Source organism: Brachionichthys hirsutus, chromosome 15 (assembly GCF_040956055.1).
Source record: "Brachionichthys hirsutus isolate HB-005 chromosome 15, CSIRO-AGI_Bhir_v1, whole genome shotgun sequence".
NCBI classification, from domain to species: Eukaryota; Metazoa; Chordata; class Actinopteri; order Lophiiformes; family Brachionichthyidae; genus Brachionichthys; species Brachionichthys hirsutus.
Window position 1 is genome coordinate 10,955,689 of NC_090911.1, and position 24,419 is coordinate 10,980,107.

At 50.5% G+C, this 24,419-nt stretch overlaps 1 protein-coding gene across 1 annotated transcript; it reads right to left on the bottom strand.

Annotated features, from left to right (window-relative positions):
• Positions 1-3,919: 3,919 nt before the first annotated feature.
• On the bottom strand, positions 3,920-23,221 carry ephb3a (eph receptor B3a). Its single transcript, XM_068748501.1, has 15 exons — positions 23,167-23,221; positions 18,577-18,641; positions 16,127-16,799; positions 14,389-14,544; positions 12,472-12,807; positions 11,712-11,836; positions 11,485-11,641; positions 11,283-11,391; positions 11,090-11,142; positions 10,636-10,758; positions 9,760-10,007; positions 7,171-7,386; positions 6,758-6,907; positions 5,582-5,775; positions 3,920-4,031 (listed from the first exon to the last, which is right to left on the bottom strand). Exons 1-15 carry the CDS (start codon positions 23,219-23,221, stop codon positions 3,920-3,922), a joined length of 2,772 nt encoding a protein of 923 aa, XP_068604602.1.
• Between the last annotated feature and the right edge of the window lie 1,198 nt (positions 23,222-24,419).

Sequence of the window (24,419 nt, forward strand, 5' to 3'; positions counted from 1 at the left end):
TGCAATAAATACCCACAAATAATCTGAGGGGAAAATTCAATACTTCTGTAATGAGATGTTTTCCAGCTCCCCCATTTCTATTCTTCATTAGACGTGATGCTGCAGTAAAGATTACAGTTGCATTCAGTGCCAGCTGCTGCTCCTCCTCCATGCTTTATAGGCTACTTGAAGACTGGGGTTAGAGGGTAATGGATTTAATCCATAATCTTTAACAAGATTACAGTAATCTAGTTAAAAGAAATGGGTAAATGTAAGACATTCATTATTAATCAAACAAAAGAATGCCTTCGTAGATATTGCATACACAACAGAATGATATCTAATTTATAGATTTGCTGTAATGTTGTAGGGAAACTGGGTAATTACATGCCATTTTTAAAAAAAGGGTAATTAGAGGCTGGATTAAAAAAAGTGGAAATTATATTTTCATGGAGGGTAGAATGTCTTCATATCTCTGCGTATGTACATTCACTTTGTGGCTGTCAAATGCAAAATAACATGATTTCATATATAAAACATTTTGAAGATAAACAAGTTTCCCATTGACTGCCATATATATATATATATTTAATGGACTATATAGCATGTCATATTTCAGCATTACTGCAGCTATCTTGTCCTTGTGCACCTGTTTTCTTCATTTTCTTTCCAGCCTTGTCACACTGCTTTAGAGTATGTCAGAACACTTAATTAAAATTCAGCCTTTTTTACAAGAAAATTACTGCTACTTCTTCCACATCCGAGTGTGAAAAGAGACCGTACCTCATTGTTAAAAAAACAAACACAAAAAAAGACTGATAATTTGGTGTCTCTCCTCACAGTTTCTGCTCAGCACTGTGTGTGCCTCACACCATAAAGAGGGTAGTTTTCCATTGATGAGCCGGCATAGGCAGCTTCAGCACCAGCAGCAACAAATCACGATACTCTGTTAAAAGGCCCTGATGCGTAGCAAAGTCTCCTGCCAAGCCTCGTGCTCCAAATCTGCCTACTTGCAGACCCTCTGTAATTGGAGGCATTAAACTTGCTTTGGACAGGATGGCAAATGAGAGCTTTGAGCTCGGAAGAGAACTGACTGGTGCGTTCAAAGGGGGGCTAGGCGAGTAGCTGCTGCAGCTAAATCTGACAAATCACTGCCAATCCAGCGGATCTGTGTGAGTCAGGGTCGTGCAAGCGTGTTCTAGTTGTGTGTCTGAGTATGCGTGTGTGGTTGTGGTCTGCCTGCACATCCCATCTTGGCTGGTCTATCACGGGCCGAGTTTCTGTTAATCTCACGATAATCGCAGGGATCGCGATCGGATGTTGAACTAAAAGCAACCGGTAGTCACGAAAAAAAAAAAAACCACTTCCTCATTTCTGCCTCCACCAAACATGCTCATTAAAATGTCTGAGAATCCTTCATCACTTAATACTCAGTATTCCTTCCGTTCTTCAAGAAATCCTCAAGAAAATAAAATGTCAGATCTCAGCTCTGCAGATTTTGCAGGGCTGCAAAATGTTTTCTCCTGTGAGCTCTGAAAAGGATTCAAATGTTTAATGGTAAACAGGATGCAAAAAATAAATAAAAATCTCACTTCTGACATATCAGAGCTTGGATGCGATGGAAACATTCCAAGCGGAAATGTTTAAAATAAACTTTGTTTTTGATCAAAAGCTGCGCCCATTTCAAAGCACGGTCGGAACATATTCAGATCTCGAGTGGAAGACTTTCTGCTCTGCAGGGCTTCTGCATCCGAGGCCCATCATCTCTCTACACCTTCCCCATAAAGAGGCCGCTTCACACCGCAAAGCGTTTGGCTGCTATCTTTATGCGAGGCACGTGATCACTGCCGCACTTCGTGGGCTGCACATTTATATCCGTGCTGCCTCCAAAGGCTTTTGTGTTGACCTGGCAATCGCTATCCAGTGCAGCAGAGATGATTAAAGAACAACGCACAGAACTCCACGCCACCGGTTCCTCCCCATCAGTGGCCGATCGCACAGCTGTCTGAGCGGGCGAGCCAGTAGATGAGCTTCCTGTTGGCTGCCACAAAAAAGCAGAAGGCGGGCAGCTTCCTTCATTTGTGCGCCGGCAGGGCGACGGACCAAGTTTGTGTCCCGGCTGAAAGATTAAAGCCGGACGACACTGACATTTGCTGTGAATCCAGATTAACTTTGCCTCCTTGAAGCCCTTCCAGCAGCAGAGGCTGAAATCCCCGGAATAGTCCTGTGGTCTTGCTAATTGGCGAGCCGCGTGGAACCAGCCTTTGGTTAACCTTAAATCTTAATGAGTCCATCCAAAGCTGCTGTGATATTCCGACTGAGGGGGTGAAACGCGCTTGCTATTCCTCCTTTTCATCGCTCTGCGGGATAAAGAGACCTGAAACTTCAGCTCTGGTGAACCCAACCAAGAAATCAAAGAGAATACCACAGATCCATTTAATAATTTATTTGCATATGATTATCGTAAAAATACTGAAAGAGAAATGCTTATTTTTTTATTCTAGGTTTTTTTTTTTTTACAATCTAATACACCTTTAATTGCACAGGAAAGAGTCTGTCCTAACAGACACACGTGTTCGTTCGTCGTGACATATAGTTTCAGATATGCGATGAGCGTAAAATGGTCATTTGTCCTTTTGTTCGCCCCCTCAACATTAAACAAACAAGCATATAAACGAGGGTCACAGAGAGGCCAAACACCAGCTCGAATAGTTGCAGCTGCTGAGCTAACCGGGCTAATAGAAATAGTCCTATAGTATTATATACAGGCAGTGGGTTTAGATAGGAACTGCACAATTTGTTCTACATCAGTGTTTGTAGCTCAGGTCAACGTTAAGGTCGCTATACTACGACCTTTTTAATTCCAGCTGATCTGCAACACATTTGCCAAAAATGTGCAACCACAACCACGAGCGAGCGCCTCTGCAACAATCTCACCACCGGTGCATTTTAAGGTGATCGTCCCGCCCGGACTGAACGGCTCCTCCTCAGGTCACGTCTCCCCGATTCTTCGATGAGTGAAAAGTCAAGCGTCGTAAAAAAATAATAAAAAAAAAGGTAAGCCGGGGTAATTGTAAAACACTAAAAACAGCTCTTTGCAATAATCAATAATAACTTAGCATTCAAAACGATGCGTATATGAATCAAATAAGTTTCAGGAAAAAACTTGGGACGTTAGAAGTCCACACAGCGAAATGCCACCAAAGCAACGGCTAATATGGAACCTAAGTTGTAGGAAGTTTCCACTTTGGCATGCAACGCGACGTGTCCCGCACAGTGTCAGTTTAAATCTCTCCTTCGGACAGGAAGACGGGTGTGAAGACTCGGATGCTTTGTACACTTTGCAACATGAATAATCTCCCAGTGCGTGTGGAAGACGGGATTTAAGAGAGGGAGGACACGGGAATGGTTAAAAAAAAAAAAACGCTAAGTAAATACGATGGTTAGCGTAAAAGAAAAAGAGGAAAAGGAAGTTCTACAGATTTAAGCGTTCGTTCGTAACGCTTGCTTCATCTTGGCACTGTTGCATCTAGACATTCTAGAGTGAGCTCTCCGGCCCCCCCCGGGTCTGAGGGGGTGGGGTGGGGGGGCACGGACGGAGGAAAGACTGATTCCCAACCAGTAGAAAACACATGCAGACATGCAAACACAACCTGAGAGGGGCAGTAGGAGGTTCGGCTTCATGTCAACAGTCACAAATCCACAAGTGTCAAGAAATGAACACACACACACACACACACACACACACACTTTCAACGCAAAGGTCTCTTTAAATGGACATTAAATCTCCGGGCAGAAAGTCATCGCCGTCACGGTCCTCTTTCTTTTTCCGTCGCCATGGCGCTTCTTTCTTTTTGTTTTCTTCTCGTTATTTTACAGCAGGCTCGTCGCCTCAGCGTTTCTAGGTAGTTTGTTCTGCCTCCTTCCGGTTTGCAGCAGCTCACACTCTGATGGGGAGGGTTTGGCTCAGCTGTTGCCGAATGATTTCCTGACTAGTGTCCGGGCTCTTCCTGTTGTGTCCCGGGAGCGTCCCTCCGAGCCGCAGCAGGTCCCTGCCAACACAGAGCCACACAGGTCAGCTGGGGGGAGGGCGGTTCACGGCCGCTTCAAAAAGACGATACAGCCTCCGCGTTTCTCCGCTAAGTGCTTCCGATGAAGGTCTAATCGATCCTGGCGTCGCCGCAACCAAATTCTGCAGCCTCCTGCGACCTTGTGTCGTAAACAACAACAACAACAACAACAGAACAAAAGAGTGGTGAGACGACGCTGAAATCTGCCTCGCGCGGAAAAGCCAAATCTTTTCATCACATTTCCAGTTTTAATAAAAGTTCAACACGTTTCTCCGCTATCTCGGGGAAAATGACGGCGCGCCCTCGGCGTCCTCGCTTCCTCCTTCGCTTTTTTTTAAGGCCCTCCTCGTGTGCTGGAGATTCTCCGCGGATAGCGCTGCAGCTCATTTCCTCTGCTATCTGCTACCCAACATCACGGACGCAGCCAATGGCAGGTGAGCGGAGCCGCGTTAACCGCCTCAGACGCAGCACGCCAACACGAAGAGACGCGCTCTAAATCGTGCACCGACAACACGATCCTTTCTCTCTCTCTCTCGCCCCGCCGCTGCATGCAGACGAGGCCGTAAATTAATCATTGGCATGTCAACCGTGCGACAGTGACACGGATCGCAACAAGCGCACGAGCACATGACGCACCGTCATCCCATTCGCCCATCGCGGCATTGGGCGCCACCCTCCCCTGATGCATTAAAAAGCTCATTAGCAACCTAATTAAACACATTCCTCTCTTTTAGCTTCTCTTCAATCTCTCTTATTACTCACACTTCACCACCTCCTGCTTTTCCACCTCAGCAGCTCTGGCTGCTGTCGGTCCTATCACCTAGATTCCAGCATCCAGCCAAGTATTGAAGTGGTGCTGGTGGTGGTGGTGGTGGTGGGGGGGGGGATTAAAGCGAGGTCAGCCATTACATTTACACACACAATTAGCTTCACTGAGCCCAAATGCTGGCATCGGAATTGCACTTGGGGATCGGTGTTAGAGTGAAACTGTGCGCCAAGGAGCTGGCCCCAGACCTAGATACTGCATGCATGAATTTTTCCTTTTTATGCCTGTCGGATAAAAAAAAAAAAAGGAAACTGTTGCCGAGTCGGGGGGCCACGGAGTTGAGGATGTGCACTTGATTCATTATACATCACGACCGAGCCGAGGATCTGGCATCTAAAAGCAGCCCTAATCACGCTTGTTGACTGGATGCCAAGCTAACAAAATTCAGAACAAACACAATCAAGTGAGAAAAGGCTGGAGACGCCCGCGCTCAAAACAAAGTTGAAAAACAACTTGTCAACATCTGGATTGGCTACCGATGAATAAGTCAACCTCTGCGCTTCCGCAGAAAGTGCCGCGGAAGAAGCGGAACAAGTCAGACCCTTCGGCTCAAAGGGAAATCCTCCCGTATCAACCGGAAAGCGTAAAAAACAAAGCGAACCCGACCCGAGCCTGAACCCCGGTTGTGCTGCTATGTCACCCAGCCGTGGTTTTTGTTTGGGTGAGGGGCGCGTTCAGATCTTTTGCACCTTGCAGGCGGACTCACCCCGAATAGTTGCTGGTCACCACCTTGAGGCTGGCGGCGTTGCGGAGCAGTTTGTCCAGGGTGCTGACGATGCGACAGAACTTGGGCCTCAGGTTCCTCTCCTTCATCCAGCACTCGAGCATCAGTTGGTGCAGCACCATGGGGCAGTCCATGGGAGGGGGCAGGCGATAGTCCTGCTCCACCGCCGTCATCACCTAGCGGACAGGAAGTGATTATTTTACATGTGATTTGAGCCACATTAAGTTTAGCATTTTGCTAATGCTTACAGCGTTCGTCCGTTTAAAACGGCGTGTCCACGTTCCAGGGATCTCTCATACGGACAGTTCATCTTAATAGTTCATCTTAATTTAATATATTCATATCAAATCTTAATTTTGCATTCGAGAATGTTCTCCAGAACTTTAAACATTCACACTTCTTAACTGACGCGATCAACACGAAAGACAATAAGTGGAGGATGAACCTGTCCGCTCATTGATTTGATTTTGACGAGGAACCGCGTTTGTTGGTTTCATCACAACAACAACAAAGAAGAAGAAGCCATTTGGGAACAATAAAACCTCTCTGCAGCGGTCCGCGTCCCCTGCTGCGAGTCCTTTGATTTTCACCTCTGTTTATATCCCGCGTTTGTTGACTCTGTTGCTTATTGAGCGACGACTGTGGCACAAAGGCCATCGGGAAGAATAGGGGGGGCCTCCGACTTTGATGCTTTCATTACTGCATGTGGCTTTTGTTATGAAAGTTCTACATAAATTTCTTGCATTGTTCAAGCCGCCTTTTTTCCCCAAACGCGTTTCTGAAGCGCAATTCCGACGAGTTATTCCTGGGAGAATAAAGTGGAGGCGCTGCTTCAGTACTTTGTTCAGGGAAGAGGAACCAAAAGATTTCTTTCTATTTCTTAAATGCTGTAGATGTGCAGGTAACCAAAATAAAAAAAAACACCTCCCCCCCCCCGAGTATGCCCTTGTGTGCGTATTTGAGGAGGGAGACTTTGCGGTATGGATTTAGAGAGGGTGGACAGGCTAGGGCTAAAAAAACTAGAACACAGTCGCACCAGGATCTGCAACGAAGAGATAAAGACATCCAAACAGAGCCGGGACGGGTCCAACACGTGACGCTGGAAATCAAAGCCCCCCAACGGCTCAGAGAAACCGGCCGTGAACTGAAATCACTCACGTCCTGGTTGCTCATGTCCCAGTACGGCCTCTCCCCGTAGGACACCACCTCCCACATGACGATGCCGTAACTCCACACATCGCTGGCTGAAGTAAATTTCCTGAAGGCGATGGCTTCTGGTGCCGTCCACCGGATGGGAATCTTCCCTCCCTGCTCACGGAGACACACACACACACACACACACACACAGACAGGAGGTTGGTGTTATCACCCTGGGAGACGCTGCAGCGCTCTTACAAAACACACATGCGAGGAGAAAATGCTAATTTCCCAGCCAGCCTCACGAGCTAACGCAAATATTGACACGCGTGAACACGCATGCATGAAGAGGACGGAATTAACGCGCTCCATTAAACGTGTAAGCAGGGGGTTACACCCCCCCCCCCCCCACACACACACACACACACACTGACCAGGGAGCTGGTGTAAGTGGGGTCAGCCGAGGTGTCGTCCAGGAAGCGCGACAGACCGAAGTCAGACACCTTGCAGACCAGGTTGCTGTTGACCAGGATGTTCCTGGCGGCGAGGTCCCGGTGGACGTAGTTCATGTCGGACAGGTACTTCATCCCCGCGGCGATGCCGCGCAGCATCCCGACCAGCTGGGTCATCGTGAAGCGCCCATCGTTCAGCTGCGAGAGACGGAGCGAGGGGGGGGAAGGACGAGATGGTTAATTAGACAAGGAGGAAAGCAAAGGAGTGAAGAATGAGCGAGATTTTTAAAAAAAGGTCGCGTAGAAATGGAGAAACGGATGACAGGAGAGAGCCAATCAGTCACCTGGGATACATAAACATGACATCTGTCATGACGCTAATGGCGACAGCCGACCTTTTCACGCACGCTGTCCAATTAGCTGATTAATTAGACCCTTTGCTGTCGCACTAAAAGCTTTACGGCTTTACGCAAAAATGGGGAAGCTGCAAAGCCGGAATCAAGTCAAGACGACTGCGGGGCTTTCAACTGGCGCAGGTAAAGGCAGCGCACGCTTGTTTAGCACGATGCTTTGTTAGCATTCTTCACTTGCGAACATTAAAAGAAAATGGGCGAGGCGAGTGAACCAGAAGGGCACGTTGCTCAAAGCGGATTTAGCCCGTTTTAAAGTCTTGTTGTGCAACAATTTTGCCCGTTATGCTAACATCTGAGATGCACGAAACAAAATCCGAGATTAGGGCTTTCAGGGTTTAATTTTACAATCCTCCATGTTTGCAAAGCGTGACGCTGCGGGATAAACTGGAGATCAGCGCGCCGACCTCGGCACGCTCGAGAAGCGTTTCATGTTGCGATGCCGGCTGGAGCGGCGTCTGCGCTCTGAGACGTTCCTCCACGACCTAAATATTTGACAGAAGTTTGACATAATCAGTCCTTGCTTTGACTCCGCAAGGAGAAAGCAACGAACACAAGGCGAGACACGGCAGAGCCGTAAACATTTCTGCTTTGTAGTTTGCACACTCCGCTGGCGTCCGACAGGGAGACAAGTCAGAGTGGATGGATGTGTAAACAGCCATGATTCATAGCAGGCCTGCATCGTTCCTGTGAGGTATTTCTGGATGCTATTTTTGTTTTCTACATGTGCATATGTTCGTGCATGTGCGCGCGTGTGTGTGTGTGTGTGTGTGGTAAAACCCAGTGACACACACCGAGGCACATATGGACAGTTTGTGTGCGTGAGTTAACTCTTTAGATTTCTGCGTTCTGGTCGGAGTCACAGTGACCGTGACACCAGTGGGAGTGGGTGGGTTTAGTGAGTTATTAGTCTGCAGCTAATAACTGATTAATCATCAATGACGATAAGACCGCCGGTCGGACAAAGGAAGTAATTTGAAGACGCCACCCTGGGCAAATTCTTCAATATTTATTGAAGAAAATAAAGGCCAGATTGATCTTTATTAAATTGCTCGCTCGGAAATGTTCCTTTCCACTTTGTTCTAGTTTATTCATCAGATTTGTTTTCCATTATCCAATAAAGAGAGGATTTTTAACTTGATAATAATTTTAAACCCAAACAAAAACCAATTCTCGCACTTTAAGAAGAAATAAATAACCCTATTAGTCATTCATTCTGATAAATGACATTAATTGATTATTGAAATAATAATTATTATTGATTATTTAAAAAGCAGTAACTAGTAAAAAAAACTACCGCCCACTTGGCCTCAAACAAATAAAATTTGGAGATCATATTTATTATTGATTATTTAAGCAAATTATGTGAAAAATCTTGTATAAAACTTTTAACTAAACCGACTCCTGCAAAACACTTCAAATCCTTTACTCCTGTTCTGCTCTAGATTTTGCTTCTCGGTGTCCTAACAGACGTTTTTTAAATGTCGTTAAACGAACAGCATCAACCAATCCGTCCGGTGTCGCCGCGCATCAGCGTCATCGATAAAAAGCCAGTCGGATGTTTCTGAGGGATGAACTGCCTTTCAGAGCGAGAACGCAGCATCGATTCACCCCGGGGGGGGGGGCATTAAGTAACCTCGCCCAGCAGCACTGCAGCTGAAGACTAGACTCCATGCAAAAAAAAAAAAACGCCATTTACTGTATGTAAATGGCCCCCACGCGGCTGTAAATCCACTTTGTGACACCTCGTTTTTCTCATCCTGGCTTTGTTCGGCGGTTTGCGTGGGCGGTGACGGTCTGAATCGGGAACTCTGATCGGTAATGTATTCCGTAGGCCGCACAAAGGAACCTTTCCAAAGGTCTGCCGCGTGACAGTTTCCCACCTGGAGCTTGAGGATTGGGAATCCTGTCAGCATCAGTCAGCCACGTCAAGCCGAGACGCCCCGCTTGTCTCCAGGCGTTATATTGCACATTTAATCTCTATCACTCAGCAAGCGAGCGCCTCGGGGCGTTTCGCAGCGAGTAAAACATTTCGATAACCCGGAGGTGTCGTGAACGACTGTCTGTGTGTGTGTGTGTGTGTTCCTCTCGGCTTTGATACAAACAGAAAAGCAATCTTCCCTTTCAGAGGTGGCGGCGTGCACTTCCCGGGCGCGCTTACCCTGAGGAAGGAGTCCAGCGCTCCGTTCTCCATGAACTCTGTGATGATAAGGACGGGGCAGCTGCGTGTTAGGACGCCCTCCAGCCGGATCACGTTGGGGTGGTCGAACTGGCCCATGATCGAGGCCTCCCCGAGGAAGTCCCGCCTCTGTCGTTCGGTGTAGCCGGCTTTCAGGGTCTTGATCGCCACGACCATCTCCCTGCGGCCGGCCTGCTTGAGGCGGCCGCGGCACACCTCTCCGAATTCACCTGGGTTGGGAGCAAAAGGTGGTGGTGGTGGGTGGGGGTGGGGGGGAGGTGGTGATGGAGGAGAGGGAAGAGGAGAGGTGAAAGGAATGAGGACGTCATCGGGTGAGGGAGCGTTGCTGCTCGGATTTGGGAGTGAAGGAGCGCATATGAAAGAGCGGGAGGGGGGGGTTGGCTCAAACCGTGGGAGGGAGGATCGGGCGGTGAGGGGGGGGGGGTCAAGGGTCAAAGATGTTGGGGAGAGAGGGAGTGGCCCGGATCAATCGAGAGTGCAACCTGGGAGCGGTGAGAGGAGACGGAGGACGGGCGAGGAAGTTTGGGGGTTTGCGTTTGGTGCCTGGATCCGAGTGTCAAGAAGGGAGAGAACCAGAAAGGAAAGAAAGAAAAAGAAAAAGAAAAGACAGGAGCAGCAGCAGACTGTCATTCGAGGTAAAGTGATGACGCATCAGACGAGACAGAGAAGGAGCGACAGAGACACCGTTCTCTTCCATCGTCTCCGCCGTGCTCGCCCCAAAACCTCGTCCCAGAGGAGTTTCTTAAAGAAAGACGTTGTGGACTGATATTATCCCCCCCCCCCCCTTAAACACACACACATTATTCTCGTTCCTCTTTAAGCAGTGGCGCCGTTTACCTGCGCCGATGACTTCTTCTATTTTCACGCAGGAGATGTCTATCTCTTTGGCAAACTCGTGGATGGCGTCGTTGGGATCCTCGTAGGTGAAGGGATCGATGTAAACTTTCACCCCTGGAGAAACTGAGGGGGAAAGAAAGTCCCAGTCAGCAAGAACGCTGCGACATCACGACTCGGCGAGTGAATGAAGTCGTTTTTCAAACAAAACCACACGAAGGTTAACTCGGCCGTTTATCTGGGAGCTGCACCGAAAGTCGAGAGTTTGGATCATCGTGGAAAAGAAATAAATATACGTAATCGGAATCGGAATGATTACGTATAAAAAGCGAAGCAGCAACTGGACATCATCGGAAATTCTCCCGTGTGACCGGCATAACGGGATCCTGCCTGGGACAATTGATCGAATCCGTCGGGATAACTGTAAGGAATGGGGCGCCTTCCCGGCCGGACTCACTGTATTGCTGCAGCTTCTCCGTGTATTCCAGCTCCGAGCCGCTGCGCTGCTTCCTGTAAACAAGCAGAAACAAAGTGGCGTTGGCGTGATCCGGGCCCGACCGCTTCCAGGTGCAGCCGATGAACCCGCCGCCGGATGAACCGCCGAAGTCACGCCTTCGTGCTCCAGCCAGAGCAAGGCTGCTCGCGCTTACTTGAGGCAGACCACGGCGATGACCACCAGAGCGACGATGACCACCAGACCCGCGGAGGCCGAGCCGATGATGAGCGGCAGCTGGTCCTGCACCGACTTCTGAGGGTCACCTGGGCGACAGTAAACACAAACAAACGACTGAGGAGACTCGGGGGGGGGGGGGGGGCAGCAGCAGCGGTAACCATCTCTGAAGCGGAACGTACTGTGGAGATTGGTGCTGAAGTCCATGGGGTTGCTATAGCGCCCGTATCCCGCCACCGTGCGCGCTCTGACCTGCACCATGTAGGGCGTGGCGGCCCTCAAACCCTCCACCTTTGCAGAGCTGTGCTGGGACGTCACGGTGTGAGACATGGCCTGGCCCTTAAATAAAGAACGAGAGGTTCTTAGCGTTTCTCGCTCTCGTTCCAGACGGGAGAGAGTCAGCGCTCACCCTCTCGTGGTATTTAATCTCGTAGTCCAGGATGACCCCGTTGGGCTTTTCGGGCGGCAGCCATGACAGGCTGAGGGTGTCTGAGGTCGAGCGCATCAGGTGGACGGTGGGCACTGCCGAGGGCGCTGGCGTAAAGAAAGAAATCAAGCTGGGTTTGTGTGGCGCTGAAATAACAGCACGAGTTCCCCCCCCCCCCCCCCCCCCCGTTTGATGTTACGAGCCATCAGAGGAAGATGATTATTATTCAAAATACATCAGCCGGAACGGTACATTCAATGTTTCACCTTGACTGTTCTGCATTTTTATTGATTTGTGAGGCCTAAAAGTGACTCGGTTGACAGCCATTGTCTCGGGTCCATAAACTGCACTAAGGCGGATTAAGTGCGGGGCAATCGAGAGAGTAATTATCGTCTCTGGAAGGGGTGCTGAGCGGTTTGGTTAATGATGACGCGGCGGATATTCAGCGGAGATGCCGAAAGGTGACATTGCCGGCGATGTAGCGTCAGACGCCGGCGCTCGCCTGGCGGGCCGATCGCTGACGATGGCGAGCTGATATTCAATCTGCCCTGTTTCTCCTCCGCCGCGCCCGTTGAGCCTCTCAGCGATATTTTACATGTCGCTTTGGATTCTGGAGCTCCTTCGGATGGTCGTCGACACCGTCGGAACCAGACGGTTTCATTGTGATGTTAAGTGCTATTGATTTGAATCAGCTCGCCGCGCGGACGCATCGGACGCCGTTGATGGATCCTCTTCTACTCACCAGCTTGGTTGGTGGTGATGTTGACTGTGGAGTATCTGGGCGAGGTGGGGTTTTTCCCGGAGACCCCGTTGACCGCCTGCACCTCGAAGCCGTACCGGGTGTGAGCCTGCAGGTTCCTCACCACCACCTTCCGCTGCCGGAGCCCCAGCCGGCGAGGGGCGATGTCCACGTTGTCGTCGCAGCGCGTGCAGGGGCTGCGGTCGCGCAGGCATTTCTTGCACACCACGTTGTAGACGAGGTCGCTCCTTCCGCCGGTGTCCTCGGGCTCCTCCCACTCCAGGGACAGCGAGGTCTCGTTCACGCTGGATATGACGTTGCGAGGCGCCGATGGGATCGCTGCAAAGACGAGCAGACGTGGGCGTGGGTGGGATGCAGGGGATTTGTTACATTATCGTCATCGAGTGGTGTGCGAGATATTTTAATACGCCTGTAATAAAGCAAAACATTAATATTACACAATGTTGTGTGTTATTTCTTGTTAGGTTGCCTCAAAGCCTGAGGCTGCAGGAAAATGTTGGTGCATAGAAATATAACATATTCAGAGAAATGGGATAAATATGTGCACAAACAGAGAATTATTATATATATGGAAGTAATGTTCTTTTATGAAAAGCACAATCCGACCCAGCATCCATTGTTCTCTCAGCGCCGCGGACTTGGCTAATCCACTCCTGATGGAAACGTGTTCTGGTATCGGTATAACCCGACGCCTCCGTGTTTCAATAAGTACGTGCTTCGTTTTGACCGAAGAGCATTTGCAACCTGGATAAGTATGATAACCACAGAGGGGGGGTGGGGGTGGGGGGGGGGGGCAATGCTTTTCATCCAATTACCACCAGGAAAGAGACGGGCACTCCCTATAAGCTTCCAGCAGCAGGGTCCAAACCTATCAGAGAGAGAAGAGAGGAAGAGCGAGGGAGGAAGACAGCTCTCCTCAGCCAGAAACCGCCTGCCCGCCCCGAGCCGAGTGTCCCTCGCACTGTCCCTTCCAATTAGGCAGACGTGGTTCAGAGCGGAGGCCCGTCTAATTGGGCTCACGTCTGCAACGCATGCTGAGTCCAAGCTGCCGGCCGCTGACTGGCCCGAGCCGCTCTGGTGCCACGATCCACTTCAAAACACGAGGCGCAAGGCTGCCCGGGACGAACTCCGACAGACCGCAGGGACGAAGCCGCCAGGCTAGTGTGTGTGTGTGTGTGTGTGTGTGTGTGTGTTTTCGTGTTTAGTCAGAGGTGGTGCTTGTGTTTCCCAGCCCGCCTGGTCAATGGCCACAATGTTCCTGTGACAAGGATCTCGGGAAGACAGTTGCAGGGCCCTGCGTGTCACCGAGCATGGCAAGAGGCCCCCGGGGACTGATTTTTTTTTCAAGACCGCGCATGTCGATCTCCACGCGGAGGCCTCTCTGGGAAGGGCAAAACCGGAAAGCTAACAGCCGCCACACCGCAGGGAAAACACGTGTTTGAATTCATTCTTCACAAAGCGACGCCTTGACGTGCCTCCGGAAGCCCACATAGCTGCGTGTTTGCAATGCTAGCAAACTATTTAAACTCACAAACTCAGGACTGATAGCAAAAAAAAAGATGTCTGACGTTTGTGAGCAAAGTTCACTTCCCATTCCAGCAGCCAGAAAGCAGCATTAGCACTCGTGTAGCATGAACATCGTCTCTCTTTCATCTCGATTTTTGGCCTCCACCGATCCCTGATTTATGCTAAGCTAAGTTGAGAGGAGCTGCAGGTGCAAGCACAGTTTATTCACTTCGATGCAGTCGTGACCAAAGGTGCAAAAGTCAAAGCAAACCCCATTCATAGTGAAATGATTCCTTTCATCTCCACTTTAAACGGATTGAACTCGACACTAATAACCAACGACTGCTACGTCGCCGGCGCCAAATGAAGTCGGCGCGATGGAGGACGACTTACTGGTGCAGACAGAGTCAGGGGGGTCAATGTCGGCGCGGTAGAAACCAATCTGGCAGGGGCAAATACTGGCTCCTCGTGCACTGGTGCGACTGTTGGACGGGCAGGGAGAACAGTATCCCTCCCCGTACTTGGATTTGAAGGTCCCGGGGATGCAAGCTTGATGAGCAGGAGAGAAAATACAGAGACAATAAGAACAAAAACAACAACAAAAAACACTGTCACTTATCTAAAAGACGCGCGGATGTCACATCTGTCAGAACAAAAAGCGGCGCCTGTCAAGTATCTGGGAAGACTCGATAGTTACGGAGGAAACGGTGAATCGCGCCGTCGCTCGCCGCCACGTGACATTCATCTACCCAAAAGAGAGAGGGTCGGGATGACAGCTTAGCTTCATGTTGAAGAGGAGGACAAGGAGGATGAAGATGAAGATGGGCCGCTGACAGGAGATTTGCTGTTGTTGGACAAAGACGGATGGAGAAGGGATGCACCCACAAGCCATCAATCAGCGTCCCGATCTCCAAACCGCACCACCGAACGCAAACAAGGCCTGCACGTGCATGCGAAAGGCCTCTCGGTAATAAGAGAATAAATCAATTCAAATGAAGGGACACCAGAGGAGATGCAGATTAGAGCTACCACAAAAAAGAAATGCACAAAGTGCGACCGTCTTAGACGATGTGTCCGAGAGATTAGTTAGAATTCCAAAGTGTCACACCGAAGGTTGCCTGATAAGGACAAAGCGGCGTAAACCCGGACTAAAGATGGCTTCAGATAAAGAGGATTAGCAGCAAGAGGTCCGGAGATCCGCCTCCAGAGCCCCGTTTTTTGTTGTTTGCCACATTCCTAACCAGTGACGTAAAGATCAGGGGTTTCTGGCACACATCTGTCCCGTCGGCATGAGGCCTCGTAAAAAAAAAAAAAAAACAGGCAGTCGGGCAGAGGCAGATTAACTAGTTTGGCTAAGTGGTCTTTGGGTTTGAACTCCAGTTTCTCCCTAATTCCCAGCAATGGCTCCGTTAAGGAAAAGTCAGCACAGTAATGGCCCCCCACATTATAGAAGCGCAGTAAAAAAAAATCCACAGTCAATAAGATGAAAACACACTTTATTCCTCCCCCCATTATTCACCGAGACCTTTAGGCTCCACGCGCTCCATCGGATTAATTTGACACTTCCTCATCGCGAGCAGACTTTGGCTGCACGATTTTTAACCTTGAGTCGCCAAACGGCAACGAATGAGCTCTCCAGCTCACGTTAGACACTATTTCTCATACCCGGGTGAGGAGAGGCTTCGCTTGTCTCATTTTGAATTCCTGCAACCTCCCTCTGTGTTCATTCTTCTTCTTCCTTTTTTTTTTTTTGGCTGCCGCTTCCATCCCTCCTCTGCCAATTCGCACCTTTCAACCCGCTTTATCTCTCTTTCCCCGTTAATATCGCCCTCCTCCAAACTCCGGTGGCCTTTCTTCTTTTACACGATGGTGCAGTTTCTCCATTCGGTGGCTCCCCGCTATCTTTCCCCTCCCTCCCTCCCCTCCCGCCTCGCTCGCACAATATTTGTATGCTGCTCCTCTCTGCAACACCTCATTAATTCATACTCTCCTCCACCCTCCTTCACCCCCCCCTTTCAGGAGCCGCACAATAAATGCAGAGAGGAGGGCGCAGACTTTGGGTGACTTGCGCTTGAGCATATAAAGGAGGTTTGGTTAAATAAAAGTCCAAACGTCTGTTAAATACACCTACCCTGGCACTGGGTGCTGTCGGCGGAGGGCTCGAAGCCGGCGACGCAAGTGCACGAGCCCACGGGAACCATCCACTCGCCGTCCCCGTTGCAGTACAGCTTCAGAGGGACGGACACCTCCATAGCATTTGTCACACAGGCCCCGGGAGCAATCACTAAGGAGGTGGCCTCTGCCCCTGTAGCCGTCTCTGGGAAGACAGCGAAGTGGGCGATGGTGGTGGAGCACTTCTTGAAGAAGACCCTGACCGAGATGAGCGACATGCAGGCGCCCAAATCCTGGAAGGCCAGATAGAAACCCGCCTTGGACAGCGGGCCGAAGCTGCGCACTTTGGTGTTGATCCGTCCCGCCTCCAGCAGAGAGAAGCTCTCATCCGGGGCGATGGTGTCCACCTTCGCGTAGGGGTTCTCCCTCCACAGGGGGCTGGAGTCCGTCGCCGTGTCCCCGTCTGACTCGTAGTAGAACAGATTGAAGGTCTCCTTGCAGGAGCCGGGGATGTTGGGGATGCTGGCGCAGTCGCGGACGGAGAACTTGAGCTCCACGTAGACGCGCAGCACGCCACGGCGAGGAATGAAGTCCGTCCGGAGCCAGTTGTTCTGGCTGGGCTGTCGGACGTTGCACACCTGGTAGGTCCTGATGGGGCTCATGGAGTCGTCGTAGCCGCTAACCTCCTCCCACTGTGGATACAACAGGGAGACGCTGTGACAACAGCAAAAAAAAAAAAAGCTCACAGCAGGGAAGGTGGGAATTAAATACCGCGAGCTCTGCAGAGCAACGACACAGGCGGGACTTCAAGAACAAAATGAGAAGAAATAAAAGGTTCTCACACAGGAATAGTTTCTTCCCATAACCGAATGATCCAGTGTGCCATTGATTAGTATTGAGTATTGTTAAAAGCACAGCATGCTAAAGCTGACCAGTCAGAATTATCCTCATTTAACACATTCCTGTGTGATTTTTTTTTATCGCTAATATCGCCACATCTGTGCCGGTCGGCCATTCATCAAATTCTACATTGCAGTCGGATTCAAGTGGAGCCCCCCCCCCCCCCCCCCCCCCCCCAGAGATCCGGTGTCTCTAACAACACAGATTTGTTATCGGCACTGAGAGAGATGAGAAAATGGGAACTTGCCGCCCCCCCAGTCTACCTATAAAGCAAACGGCGCGTTATTTATTAAAACGCCCATCTAAATGCGATCCTGTCGGCGTGATTGCGGCGCATCGCTCACCGAGCACCTGAGGTGATGCAGCATAAATTATATCAGATCCACGCTTCCGCCATCATTCACATAGCAGGTTGTTTGATGTCGTTTTGCATCTTCAGAAAAAGAGACTAAAACACGACGTTATCTTTACCTGAGTGGAATATATGATGTCGCCGCCGTGCTTTGTTTGTGGTAACTAAAGATTACAGCCGGTGATAAATGCCTCCATTAGTCAATACATTTTAGTCTATTAGGAAATAACCTTGTGAGAAGTCAATCTTTTTTTGATTCACCCCCCCCCACTAATTCCGCCTCAGTCCGAATCCTTCGTTTCCATAACAGACGAGCTTCCCCGGAAATTGATTATTTAAACGGGAAGAAAATAATGCATAACTCATCTCACGTCTCTGAGCTGCCGTGCAAAATTCATTCCCAAACGATGAGCCAGAGAGTCGGCGTTAGGCGCCGTAAATCACCGGCAACACGTTGATGCACTACCTGACAAATATGATAATTGCTGGTCCCTGAACGTCTCGGGCTCGTCAGACGGGAGAGGAGCTGCCTCGCCACTCCTGACATACGACTTCATGGATGCTAGGACATTCAGAGTCGGCCCTTGTGGGGCGATGGAGGGGAGGGGAAGGGAGGAGGGAGTGCTGCCGGAGATCGTTTCCATGGCAACCCACCATTTCCATTGAGTGACTTTTGCGCACATGTAGCGAAGACAAATTACACTGGCCGGGAGCGGGGTGGGGGGTGGTGCGGGCCTCTTCCAGGCTTTTAGCCCTGGGGTTAAATTCATGTTGTTTTATTTTCTCACCATTCCTATAAGGGGGGGTGGGGCATCTACTGAAAACCCTCAGGCTCTGCATCCTGAGGAGTCACGCGAAGTAGCGCATACCGAATAGCCCCCTTTCGCCCGTTTGCTTTGTTTAAAGTACTTCGTCAAGCCTTCGACGTTCTCGTCCTAAATACTGGGAATCCTCGATTCCTTCCATCATCGTGGGAATCCTTGATTCCTTCCATCATCGTGTCGCGCGGCGTGTTTCTCATTTGCTTTTTTTAGTATCCGAGTAAGAAAACACACACTGCAAAAAAACAAAGATATAAAACAGTGGGAGGCGTGCAGTTCCGAGGGAGACCGGGCTCTATTAACAAGCGAGTGGAACAGAACAGAAATAGGAAGGGGAGGGGTGGGGGGGCAAACAACAAACTGAACACATGCACACACACACATGCACACACTCACCCCGCTCTCTGGGAACGTGGTCCACGCCAGCTCCGTGGTCGCCCACCGACTGTCCATAAGGGTTTCTGCAACCGAAGGAGAAACGAAATAGTTGCGCTGCATTAAGGAGGGAACAATGTAGGTAAAGCATCCCCCCCCCCCACCAGACCCCCCTCAGAGACTCTCGTGCATCTATGCACCCACGTGCACTTTTTGGAAAGTGCTGACAATCATAGCATAGCTCTGAAGCCGCCTAATTGAAGCGTTTCTCCGCCTGCGCTTGGCTCTTGTAAACGCCCTCCACTCAATATTCGTCTGTGGGACGGAGAACAAAGCGTCCTCCGAGAGGCAGGACGTCTCTGAGGGGGCCCCAAATGGATCGGATTTGTCAAAACGGGTGACGCCGGCTCCCGTTCTCCAGCAGGAAGGGCTGAGAAACAAACAGCAGAGTAAAAATGGCCCCCCAAAAACGTTGTTGGTGGACCCCAGAAGAGGCAAACCCCCTCCCTGGGTTCTCATTAGACATCTGTGGCGGCGCCGACTCCCGTTGTTCCGTTAGCTGTTAGCACATAATTACTGAAACAATTACACTTTCTTCGTGGAGACTCAATGACACGACGCCTGCTGTGCACCATTTGCTCACGAGTCGTTGACAACAGCGCTAAAGGGGGGGTGGGGGGGGGTGCGAGGGGGGCAAACAAAATAGCGTGTTCCGGGCGGAACAACAGCAACACTCCAAACCGAGTCTTTCCTGCTCGGGCCGGAAGCAAGTCGTGACCCGGTTGACCTCGGTTGACCTCGTCAGAACTGACGGCGAGTGCTTGAGGTAAACCAAGTAACGGCGAGGGGTCTCGGCGGGTCGGACATCCCCCCCGCCAACGCCCAAAAGCGAGTGTGTTACGGATCCAGGATCCACGTCTTGGTCGGGATCCACTCCGAAATGGAGTGGGTTCTTCCTGAGGCATGTAAACCATCAGCTGATGATGACTTTGACTTCCATTTCTGGAATCGATTGTCCCGGATCGATTGTGATCCAGATCTGCTAAATATTTCAGGTATCAATATTTCTGATCAATCCAATGTCTTAAAAAAAAAAATAAGGATGTTGGCGGGTGACTGCAGGCGGATCTGGTTTTTTTTGGGGGGGGGCAAAGACCAAGCAGCCTCTGCTAAGCTACGCCGGAAGCTTCACAGCTCTGGGTTCGTATTTAACAACCGCATCAATCTCATCCAGTAATTGAAGGGAAGTACATTTTCTGAAACATTGACCTTTTACGTGACGTAATGTAAAACTACACGACAATTCCAGGCGTTTTTTTTTTTTTGCTCCTTGTGAAGCGCTCGAGCAACTTTTGGCTTCATGTGATTATGTAACGATCAATTAGTCGCACAGCAACATGTAAGGTGTTTGTAGTTTTCACGTGTGGGACCCAAACGGGCCCGACTAACCTGCATCAGGAATCCTGCGTCACGTTAAAAGATGCTCCGCTCCTACATTCCGAAGAGGAGCGTCGGCCTTCGCCTCGCGTTGACAGCGGGAAGCACGTTTTTCCTCCGATGCCTTATTTAACGGGTAATATTTATGCAAACGCGACTTAAACACAGAAAGCGAGTCCTGCTACCATCAACGCTTTTCTCTCGCCGCTCCGCTCCTGCGTGACGGGACTTGAGCGACGGTGGTTTAATAACTTTCGTTGTCGAGCCCAAATATACAATTGTGAACAAGCTTGTTTTCCTGATGAGCGTGCTGAAGCCAGGGAGGAGGAACTAATCAGCCGAATCAGCGGCTGTCGTCTTTGCTTGGCTACACTCGGGGGGGCCCCTCGGCGGCACACGGGTGAGTGAATTCTCCAGGACGACATGCCGCTGATCCGGGATGCCCCCCCCCCAGCCTCCGTTAAACGCAGGTGTGTGAGCCGATGCTCCTTTAAGCAGGCTTCGCCTCCTCACTAAATGCACACTTAAGGGCGGGCAGGTCAACCGGATAATTTTGGTGAAGGGCCGAGTCCAAGCCGGCGTGTAAACATGGATTTCACCCCTGCTAAAGCCGTCTGGGGGGTTGGGGGGGGGGGGGGGTAATATTCCGAATCCTGACCTTTGCCCTATGGCTGCTGGACGGGAGGAGGAGATCTTTTAAGGAGATCTTTTAAGAGGCATGACAAGCTTACGTCTGAAAACCGGGCTCGTGTGTTCCTCCAAAAGACTCCCGATTTCAGCATGAAAAAAAAAAACCCGCTCGGCTCTGCAAAGTGCTTGGAAATGAAAAGGATCCCATTTGTTCCACGGTTCTCTGCTTTCCTGTCACATTTACAACACTTCTGAGATCGCCTCGCTGGTCATAACTCAAACCCAGAACTTACCACCAACCCCCTCCCTCTCACTCTACCCCCCCCCCCCCCCCCTCCATAAAACTGCAGCAGCGGTGGAGTCCTTCTCCCCCCGGGGTAAGAAAACAATGATGCAGTGGCATCCTCCACCCGTGGCATTTATGGGTTGGGGGGGGGGGGGGTTCTGATTGCCTGCCGGAGCCAAAATGCCACAGAAGTCGGCGTTCACGGTGCGCTTTGGGGGGGGGGGGGGGGGGCTGCACCGTGCTAATGTTTTATTCACTTTGTGAGATTGGGATGCATCAAGGAAACGGAGGCCTCGCCTCGTGCGGCGCTGACACGCTGCCTACGAGCAAACAAATGAAATACGAACATCATCACCAGCGATCGCTGGATGATCAAACGCACGGCTATAAATAGGTGCAAAAAGAATCTGTTGTTCCGGCTCCCCCCCAAAAAAACCTCCCCTGAGTTCATTTTAAGTAAATCTTCATTTGACTTGGAGGTTTGCTTTTTCTTCTTCTTCCTATTTTAATGATTTAACTGATTAAATCGCTCTGGATTTACGTGGAAAGCGTCCAAAACAGTTTTTTTTGTCTTCACACAATCACATAGAATATTCTCTAAAACGCTTTCGGAGTGGTCGTCCGTCTATTTTACAGCCTTTTAAAATAACGGTTACAGTAAACGCCGCCTGTAAATAATGAGACGCAACGCAACATAAAGGTGTCACGCCTCCCCCCCCCAGGGGGGGCTTTTAAGTCACCGCCGTGGCTTTGATCAATAAATAAATGCACACTTCACCTTGCATCATCCATGCGCAAACACTCGCCAATAGGAATCAAACAAATTCCACACTGCAGCCAATTGTTGAAATCCACAAAAAGACCCCCCCCCCCTGCCCCCGCCCTAATTGAAACCCATCCCTTGATCTGCCCTTCATGTTTATCCTCAGAGGACAAACATTAGTTAACCCCCCGAGCTGTGAGTAACAGCTAGTGTGGTCTGTTTGGGGGGGGTAGCTGATCATCACGCCGTGAGAGCCCACTGGGACTTGGAGGGCTGCTGCCACCGTTGATTTACTTGCTTGACACTGGAATTGATGAGGGATTGGAGCTGGCCACGGTCCAGGAGAGGCAGATTGGACACGGGGGGGGCAAAAAAAGAGAACGCAGGGTGGGGGTAGCTGAGTAGCTCCCTCGGTGCCGGGGGGGGAGCTTCAGGGGATGCAGCATATACTTGTTAAGCTATTGACCTTTAATTCACACTTGTCATCTCATGTGTTTCACATACAGGTCCCTGTGGAGCTCCGGGGGTTAGCGGCTAGCGGCTATTGATCTGCTTACAGTCTGTTTAAGCATCTGATTGGAGGTTGAGGCCAACGGCAAGTGATGATGGGTGTGTCCCCGATGTACAGTAACAGCAGCGAGGACGCCCATCTGGGCTCCAGTGCAGGTGGGCGTCCTTCCATCCCCTAAGGGGGGGGGGGGGACGTCCTACGTTTGGTGCTGCCACCACCTTGTAGAGGTTTGTTTGTTTCCTCACTGTAAATTAGGCCCGTTGCCACGGCAGCCATCAGTCGGCTGCTCTATAATCCAGAGAACACATGAAGATGAATGAAATCCTGTTTGGGCCATGCCTTGTTTTTTCTTGGGGGGGGGGGGGGGGGGGGTGCAGGGAGTGTCCCGAATCTTGCATCCAGTGCATGGTTGGAGCTGGACGGTGGTTTTATGTGGAGATTTTTGTCAAATGTGTGCTGAAATTTCAGAAAGGATTTTTAAAATGGGGCAATAGGACTCCCCAGTAATTATAATTAGGGGGGGGGGGGGCTTTTCCCAAACTCGTCTTTTATTTTCTTTTCATTGGTGGGGGGGGGCTGGTTTGCCTCTACCGGGGGTGCGCCCCTGATCCTCACTCATGTGGGTGCGACAACAACAAAAACCGGGACAATAGCAACAGGACAGTCCTCCAGCCGCAGTGGACGCGCTGGGCTGTCGCGCCAAAACGCACAGATAATGACGCGCCGCATGGAGTAAAGGTGCAGAGCTGATGGATGACAATCACTGAGCAGGATCTAACGTTAAACGCCCCCCCCCCCCCCCCAACACACACACAGGAGCCGCGTAAAGACTGATGGACGGACCCACCGAGATTCAAATAAACCACACGGTGTCTCTTCATTGCGTAATTCTCTGGGGTTTTTGTTGTTGTTTACTGATCATGTCTATGAATTTGAACGCGTCCAAACATCCTGCGAGTGGAGTTAAACACACAGAAGACGTACCTTCCACAGCCAGCACCGCGGGGACGAGGAGGCTGCACGCCAGCAGGTAATCCATTGTCACAAAACGGGCTTCTCTGCAGACCGGATCCCTCAGACGCGCAGAACCGCCGCTCGCCCGCAGCTTCTCATGCCTTCAGCCGCGACGCGGGGCTCTCACCGCCGCCACGCCACGCCACGCCACGCACCGAGAAACGCTCCGGGGCGCTTCTCCCGGTGCGCTCAGTCAGGTCCCGTTTATTCCCGCTGCGTGCGTGTGACGCTAAGCTGCGCCCTTTCTCATCAGACTCATTCTCTTCATCTGACTTCAGCGGCACCGAACCTGAAGTCCGCAGGGGCGCATCACTCAGCCGCTGCGCTCCCGGGCAAGGGGAGGATGGGGGGCGGGGGGGGGGACCCCGCGTAAAGAAGCCGCCGCGTCTTCCCGCAGAGGAATCTGTGCGCTCCACGCTTCAGCGACTCCGGCGAGCAGTTGCGTGTCTGCGAGGGACTGGGAATGGAAACACTGGGACGGAGACACAGAGGGGGCTGGGGGGGGTCCGGCTGCGTCAAGGCGCACGAAATCAACGGCGAGAAAGGCGTTTTCAAAATAAATGCTCACCTGTGTGAATTCCACTCGATCCTTATTGATGAAGGGTTTTATTTATGACAAATACGGCCTGTTTATTTTATCTTGCTTTACCACACTGTCTATATCTAATATATAATGTCAGTAAGTTTTCTTTTGGGACGCAGGACAACAACGACGGGACTCGATGAGACAATTATAACAAATGTGAGAGACATAGTCAGAAAAAAAAAGCAGATTATTATACTATGATGAGGATGATTACTGTTTGATTATTAATTGTTAAAGTGTTACATTATTTTTAAATCGCTACGTTAGGACCGTCCCTCTCGGTTATTATGTTATAGTTATAAGGAGTCACACCTGGTGGATGACATCATCCCAACACGTGATGTCATGGCAGCTTGTTAGTATCCTGTGCCAATCAAATCGCCTGTTGGGGTGACGATCTCCATATTTAATTAACATTAATTTGCTTGACGAAAACCACAATGAATTATTTTATTTTGAAGTCAAAGGTAGTACACTTCCTGTTATCTGGAGGTCGGTTGCGCGCTTGACGCAGCGGCGCGGAGCGCGGTGGATGAGGGGGTGAAGTGATGGGAGGAGGAGGAGGAGGAGGAGGAGGAGGAGGGGGGGGGGGTGCTGGTTGGCTGGCCACCGGCCCCCGGTGTTTGTCCGTCCTGGC

Bases quoted from the DNA above. Each gene is read 5' to 3' on its own strand.
- ephb3a (XM_068748501.1), bottom strand. From the start codon at position 23,221: ATGGATTACCTGCTGGCGTGCAGCCTCCTCGTCCCCGCGGTGCTGGCT. The intron at 14,545-16,126 runs GTAGGTGTATTT...CTGCTCATCAAG, and splicing joins CGACAGCACCCAGTGCCAGG to CTTGCATCCCCGGGACCTTC. The intron at 12,808-14,388 runs GTAAGTCGTCCT...TCGTCTTTGCAG, and splicing joins CCCTGACTCTGTCTGCACCA to CGATCCCATCGGCGCCTCGC.